This window comes from Phaethon aethereus (genome assembly GCF_964289735.1).
Source record: "Phaethon aethereus genome assembly, chromosome: 9".
Classification (NCBI taxonomy): domain Eukaryota; kingdom Metazoa; phylum Chordata; class Aves; order Phaethontiformes; family Phaethontidae; genus Phaethon; species Phaethon aethereus.
Genome location: NC_138585.1, coordinates 15,959,634 through 15,967,566, shown reverse-complemented (window position 1 = coordinate 15,967,566; position 7,933 = coordinate 15,959,634). Strand labels below are relative to the sequence as shown.

The following is a 7,933-nucleotide window of genomic DNA, read 5'->3' as shown; positions in this document are numbered from 1 at the left end:
AGTAACATCAGCTGAAATATTCCCACCTGGGTGAGTCGGCGATGTGTCAGGTTTCAAGAGCTAGATCCAATCTAGGGCTTAGATTTAGAACTTAGCCTAAAACTATGGCCAAAGACACGCCTGCAGGAAGCAGCTTCCTGATGCTGAGCCTCCCAAAACTTGATCCTCCCTGCAATATTTAAAGCCCCCGTAGGCATCTGCAAGTCCTGCAGCTGTGGCATGTGGTCAGAACACCATCAGTCTGAGTGATGGATCCCAGTGCAAAATTTTCCCAGGAGTGGGAGCTAGATAACTTTATTCCAGGATCCCGAGAAGATCCTGGAACCTGTGGCTACCATTAACTCACGCTGAGGACTGGTGAAATGCAGCCTTGCTTTCAAAATGCTGCTGGGGAGGTATGTGATGTCCATAACGGCTTTAGGCACCTGTCCGGTACGTGGGGAGGTCAGGATCAACCTGGGTGGCTATGAGCCACAGTCTCCTTGCTTACAAGTGAGTGCCTAGTTCATGTGGTTTTAAGACAAGCTTGCGTTTGCTACGCCTGCCCCTGCTAGGGCTGGCCCATTGTGCAGAAAGGAATTAAAAGATTTGCAGGTCTGTAGAGGAGCAAAGAGGAGGGAGCTGATTCTGCAGCCAGAGAAGAAGGGCACTCGGCTCGCACTCTCTTTAATGCAATGACTCTGTAAGATAAAATATATTAACAGCTATGGGAACAGATTCTTGCTTTGCTTTCACTTCTTAAAGACCTTTGGAGGGAGATTCCTGCGGGAAGTTGGGACGTGCCCGTGAAGCCATTAATAGATCGTTCTCCTTGGCAGATGCTGCAGTTCCAGCTTGTTGTGGTGCATTTGGCCCTTGTGATTGCGGTGCTGCAGTGGCACTCCAGCTCAGCGCTCCTCGTGCAGGCGGCACCACAGGTAGGTGGATGTTTCTGGTGGTTGTCACATAACCCTGCTCTTCCTCCGCATGTTCTCGGTCACAGGGTGTGGAAGACACCACAGTCTCCAAACTGAAGGTGAATGGTCACTATTGACTCTGTGAGGGCAAAGCAGGAGCAGGACAACTTCCCCAGTGAAGAGAGTAATGCAAAGTGCGTGGCCCTGGGAGGACAGGCAGAATGAAGTCTCACTCAGATTCATGCAACCTCTTCTGAAGCACCGTGGGATTTTCTGTGTGTTAAAACATTGTCCGGTGACTTTGGATAGAGAAGGTGGGAAGGAGGTGAGGGGGGCGCAGGAGGGAAGCAAACTCCTCTAACACTGAAGGGAAGATTTAATTCTTCTTCTTAAAGGCAAATAATAGCATGAGAAGTCTGCAACTTTCAGAAGCCATAAGGAGATCCCTGAAAGAAGACCACCTGCACAAAGGTTACAAGTTAAAGGAGACAGGAGAGACAGGGAGAGGGTAGGAGCAAAGTAACTTGCCTAAGCTTGCGAAGGAAAGCAGCGGATGAAATGGGAGAACTGTCACACTTTTCACCCAATATGATACGCAGAGGTTGCACCTGAAAATACTTCTGCTGCATTCTCTTTTTTTATGCCATCTTGACATAAAACAGATCTGACAGGAAAGGTACCTGGACATTATGTGATAGCTTCATGCCATACAAACATCAAGGATCTAAAAGTTTAATCAAAGCAGCACTGTTTGGCTGTAGGGTCTTTACATAGGTTTTTAAGATCACCTTAGAAGTTAGATGCATCCTGGAGAATACTGACGGATCCTTCTACCTTGTTCTCTGTCTTCAAATGAGCATGCCCTGATTATAGAAAATAATTTTTGTTATAGCAAATAGGGCTTGGGGCAACCACTCCCCACATCAGTGCTGCAGCAGCTGCTCGTCTGATGCCACAGAGACCTGGTATCCAGTCTCTATCAAAGACAGATTTTCGTGAAAAGAGTATAAGAACAGAACATCTTCAGAGGCTTCCTGATCCAGAGACTTACACCGGACCAGGGCATGTTTTAGCGCCTAATGGGCCTGAATTTGTCTATGAAACAGTTTAAAATCTTAGTAGCCATGACGTCCTTTGGCAACGCATTCCTCTTCATCTATGTGCTCTGTTTAAAAAGTAGCTCCTTATATGTATTTTAAATCCACCATCTCGTGGCTTCCCTGGGTGGACTAGGGAGCTCTTTTTCTTGAGGAAAAAAATACTAGTCTTTATTCACCTCTTTGCTGTTCTTAAATTTATAAACCCTCCACTGTACCCCTGTTCTCACACTTATCTCACTCTGCTCTGTGAAGCTGTGCTTTGTTCAGCGGTTCACCATAGGAAAACTGTTGTCTACTTCTGATTATCATTTTAGCTGTCTCTCTACTTTCTAGAATTCTATTATATCCTTTTTAAGACCAAGTAAGTGGGACTGCACAAAGTACTCAAGAGCAGAGGCTGGTTTATACCTTTTCGTTTCAGGTGTTACTGTAGATATTTATCCCCACTAACCAGAAGGGAGAGTTCAGCCTTTTTTTTTATAAAGGCATAATTTTGCTGGAAAATTCTATGAAAGTTTTATAACCCTGAAAGGGAACAGAAAGGATTGCTCAGTGCACTTGAGGGTCATAAAAAGGAAAGTCAGACGACAACATGAAATACTTTACAATAACTTTTGTGATACATCATTTGTATGATCACTGTAGTCGTGTGCTCCTCCTTATTTAAAGGTTAGTTTTATACACTCCATCACCAGTTATGCCACCCATCAGTAGTGGGAAATGTCATCACCACAACTATGGTGTGGATCACAGTAGGTACAAGCATATTGCATCATCCATGTGATGGCTTCCTTTACATTCGTACTAAACCCACTGTGTGTGAATAATAAAGATAGTGGTGTGCCTCTAAAGAGAGAGGAAAACCAGCTTGAAGGCGTTTCATAAAAGTTTTAGTTAGAAATTTTTATCTAATTCTGTGACGATCAAGTGGAGCAAGAAGACGAACCTTTCATCTGAAGAGAGAATGATTTGAGCTTGGCACCTGCTTTCGTGGACTAGCTGTTGCCCTGTATTTTTCTGTTATTTGCAGAGCAAATATTTCACTTTTTGTTTCATTTCTCTCCTGATAGACCCCAATATTCTCAGCTATTGCAGATAGTGAAGTAGAATTTGGTTTTGAAAAGGTGGTAAGCCTAACGTCATACCTAAGGTTCAAAATTCTGTGTCAAGCCAACATACTGTTCCTTCCTTTCCTCCTCACCGCGTAGTGTTGTTGCGTAAATTCTTTGAATGTCAGTGCTGGGCAAGTTTATCTTTGGATATTTTTTGCATAACAGTTAATTATATTGTCAGCTTTGGATGGAAAGTTCTGTATAAGTTTTCATTGCTATTTATTAGCATTCATTTAAAAATTAAAATCAGTTTTCTGAAAAATTTCAGGATGGATATTGGAGTCTAGTAATAGTGATTGCATTTTTTAAAAGGATTAAATTACTCATCTCATGCTATAAGTGATACTAATCACACTGCAGAGATGGGGATAGTGGGCTTGCCTACAAAAACAGGCTTTATGAGGTAATAAATTTTGATAATTCTTGCAATAATGACGAACGTGAGTTCAATTCTATAAAAAAAAAAAAATCCCAACATTTTATGGCAAACTCCTGTGGGCAGAAAATGGCCACATTTCACAGAAGGAACTTTGTTTTAAAACATTGGCCCAGGTTTAGTATCCTAGTGATGATGTACTTACAGGGCTGCTGCTGTGACCCTGGTTGAAATGGTGTTTCTGGAACTTGAGCAGCAAGCAAACATCTCCCCTTTCTTTTGCAGCCTTTGGAGCCTTCTGCTGCTCTGGGCATGGGAGCACATCCCATTGCCAGCGAAGACAAGTCAGCCACCAACCTGGCAGCCAAACTGTTCTTTCTTGATGAGCTGGTGTCTCTGGAGAATGAGGTGACTGAGACCAAGAAGAAAAGAAGTTTCCCAGGATTTGGCTCCCCGATCGACAGGATTTCTTCGACCTCTGTGGATCCTAAAGGCAAACAGAGGTAAATTCTTAGATGCTCCTATCGGTGATAAAGTTGGAAGAAGGCTGTTGGTAGGTGTCCTGGATACAGATGGGTTAGCCTTAGCCACCACCAGATTTACTGGTCAGTTGTGGGGTGTTCCCTCCTGATCAGGGTATCAGAATCTCTACAGAAACCATTCTGGTTGCGTGGTGTGTAATCCTTCAGCTGCGATGAATAATACGTGCGCTAGTTCATTTATCCCCACAGTGCTATACAGTTAACAAAGAATATTCAAGCGCATGCATTTTTTTAGTACGGTTCTTTCCACTGATGTGAACTAACATTCAGTTTAAAACTGCCTTTTTGATGACGAGATTATTCAAAGCAAAAATATGCCTGAGGTTCAAAAGCAGAGGGGCAGGACTAGGTGTTCCTGAGGCTGGGGTGAAGAGAAGCTATGGTGGTGTGCACGCCGTGAATAGCAAGATAAAGAACGTATTGTGAAAATGAGCAGACAGTTAATTAGAATGGGCTTCAAGACCTCGATCAACTTACGGTAAGAGAGGGTTTAATCAATACAGCAGTACAGCTATACCTTCGCAACACACAGAAGATAAACGTGTTTATAACACGGCTAAGCAATGATTCTTCATATAGCTGGGGAGAGCCAGTGAGTTTGGGGCAAAGCTCAAGGGGCTGTTCGCTATATCTGAATGAGCCTAACTGTCTTGTTCCCTTCTGCTGGTAACTGTCGTCTTTTGGATGGAATCCCCAATGCCACAAAGTATTTAATAACATGCTTAAAGCTTAATCTGGAAGTGGAAAGTATTCACAAGAGCCAGTCAACGTTACAAATATTTTTTTTCAGAGTTTTGCAATATTTTCTTGTTGTTTTTCCATTTATCCACCCAGTCTGCTACTAGGACTCTTTGACTGCAGCCAAAAGTGATAAAAAACTGAATTCTTAAAACCTTGAGCGGAACTACTCTGTCCTGTATATCTCTTCAAGAGATCACAATCAGCTCATTCCTTGTTTGCTTTTTAGCATGTTTTCCCTTTCCAGGGAAGGAAATATTAAACCTATAAGCTTTTTGAAGCTGCAGTGACTTTTTTTTAAAAAGTACATGGTATTCCCAACTTGTCTCATGTTTTTTGGGTGGAAATCTTGTTTTGTTCTGTGTGCAGTATGGGGACACACACACACAAAGGAAAATTGTGGTGAAAATTGTCCAAGTTTTCTAACAGCTTGTCTGTTAATAATGTGTTCATGCAAATGAATGACACCACACAAAATTCCTCCTGTTTCAGCATCATCAGCACAGTTTGCAGTTTTGCCTTGAGATTATCACTTTGGGGTAACTAATTGGCTTTTGAGTTTGGGATTGACTCGTTTATCAGAACCATCTGGACTGCCTTGATCACTGCATTGACAGTCAGATACTACCATCAGCACGGACCGCAGATCATGAGTGCTACCAAGCAGTTGAAAGTCTGTACATTCAGATGGAAATGTACTTGGAGTACTGCTGCACTTGGAGTAAAACATGCACACGGCAGACAACAGTCCATTCCCACACCAGCTAAGATGGTTACCTTGAGAGACCAGATACTGACTTTTGAAGTGTGAAAGCTGTGACATAGCTTCAGCCCTCTGAATTAATACAGTGTGTGTAGTGCCTGGTAACAGAGCAGAAACTTTGGGAAAAGAGCAGTTCACTTAACTTAATAAATGCACTTAACAGATTATTGTGGCACCCACCAGTTACAGGAGGGCCCAGGTCCTAATCTTGCTCATCAAAATCAATTTATAAAACTTTGAAAGCATGGGAAAAGCATGCAAGAAGGCATGAGTCTTCAGAAGATGTAGAAATATCCCTGGGCAGCCAGAGAGAAAGAGACTCCGGGAATCTTAGAAAAAGCTATGTTAAATGGCGAACATCACTTTGTCCCTAATAAATCTGGTTTGGAAGATGGAAAGGGTGTGGGAGGCTGGGGAAGGAGCGGTGGCTGTCCTGTTGTGGCTCGGGATGGCCACAAGAGGGGAGGCTCAGCCGCGCTGCCCGCGCTGCCCGCGCTGCCCGCCTTTCCCCTTGGCATGAGGTTACCGTTTCCTTCTCTGTTTAGCTGCAGAGCATGGCAGTGTTACAACTAACGATGCAGAATCACCCCCACACCCCATAATCCAGTCTGGGAAATTAACTCCCCTTTTTATCAAGTCAGGTTCAGTACGACCCCAGCAGCCCAAGTCTCCCACCTGCCCGCCCAGCATGTGCTGGGGTCAGAGTGCTGCCCGTGAGGCACCAGGCTGAGGCTCAGCCCTTGGCTTTCTTTTCTGTGGCTTAGTGCAACGCTGCTGGATACGTAGGTGCCTGAGGAAGGGGCGATGAGGGCTATGCAAACGGCTTCCCTTCATTTGCAATGTTCTGTAGCTGCTCCAGCGTGACGGTGCGGAGCTCCCTGCGCATGCGCTACGCTGTCAATTCGCGTGTCTTGACCTCATCTGAAAAGTAGTTAGAAAAGAGCCAGTGTGAAATGGGCTGCTGGGAATGATGCCTCTGGGCTGGAAAGGAGGCTGCTCAGATGAGACCATGGGCTAGACGGATTGACCTGGGCGGGGTGTGCAGAGCCACAGGCTGAGTGAGCATGGCAGTGCTAGTATGTAGCGTTAGACCCAAGTGCACCATAGCATGCTGTCCTGCTAGTTACTTTGCATTTGCCAACTTACAGAACAAAGTTTCTCTTTATTTATGTTCCTTGACAAGGACAGATAGAGAAAAGAGTTCATCTTCCAGGGTTTCTCTTGGACCTGCATTTCACTGGCAAGTATTTCCAAGGGCGAAAGTTGAGGTTATTCTCAGCTGCAGAAAATCTCACCATTTCCACAATTAATTAAAATAAAACTTCTGCTGGTGGAAAAAGTGCTCAAAATGATGAATTAAGATGGGAAAACTTTTTTGTATAATAAAGAAATTGTATTAAAATATTCCTGCATAGAACTTATTTCACATTTTCCTCATGCCCTCATTCATCAAATCATTGTGAAATGTATCACGTGAAGGAAAAAACCAACCCCAAAACCCTCCCATTTTTAATCTCGTCAAAGGGTTGCTACTATACAATTTTGAGAACAGTGTATTGCAGGAGACCCTATAGGAAAATCCTGCTAGGGCTTCTCTGACTTGTCCCCTCTGTTGCTGTGCAATACTTTCTAACTCCTTGCTTTGCTTAGCCCCAGTTGGCCCTGGAGATTTCAAAGATTCAGGCTAACGGTTCACCTGAAGTATGGGATACTATGCATGAAACAATCCCCCCTTACACATGCAGTGTACCTCTTTTATGAATAGGAGTTAACCTGTGTAGTTATTTGTTTGCTGCCAAATAAAAACAGAGATAGTAGAGAAATGTCAGCCAGTCTGTAAAACAGGTGCAACTCCTGTCTAGTCTTTTGTAAGACAAATGAAGCATCTTGTTTTTAAATACTCACATCTCTGGCTGCTCCTGCACAGCTGTTCTGTCTGAAAATAAGTTCTTAGTGGGATGAATGGAGGAATTGAAGATATAGCAACATTTTGATTATTCCTATGATGTCTTTCCCCAATTCTTTCCCTCTTCCTTTGCTTTTTTTCCCTGTGCAGGAAAGTGGTTGAGCTGCCTAAGAGACGGTTTGGAGTTCCTCTTGACCGGATTGGAGTGAGCCGTCTCGGCAACACCAAGGGTTAGCAGTTCCTACGAGTAAGCCAAAGCACTCCGGGTGTGGGCAGGCTGGGAGAATCCCCCCGTTCTCAGTTACATGGAGGTACTCAGGCCATACCAGTAGGCTTGGAAAGAGTGGCTTGGGGAGTAATGGCTTCTTATAACATGGACTGTGACTGTCAATTTAGCTTGAATGCCCTAAATTACAATTTAGTACCCCCCTACAAGAAAACAAGTGTTCCTAACGTTGTAATCTCCTATAGACCACCTTACAGTGTGTTTGTCCAAGCCT

The 7,933-nt window shown here is 43.8% G+C and overlaps 1 protein-coding gene across 1 annotated transcript; it reads left to right on the top strand.

The window, feature by feature from the left end:
- Positions 1 to 818: 818 nt before the first annotated feature.
- OSTN (osteocrin) lies at positions 819 to 7,668 on the top strand (the record flags this gene model as incomplete). Its single annotated transcript, XM_082003523.1, has 3 exons — positions 819 to 917; positions 3,770 to 3,987; positions 7,584 to 7,668. 3 exons carry the CDS (start codon positions 819 to 821, stop codon positions 7,666 to 7,668), a joined length of 402 nt encoding a protein of 133 aa, XP_081859649.1.
- Between the last annotated feature and the right edge of the window lie 265 nt (positions 7,669 to 7,933).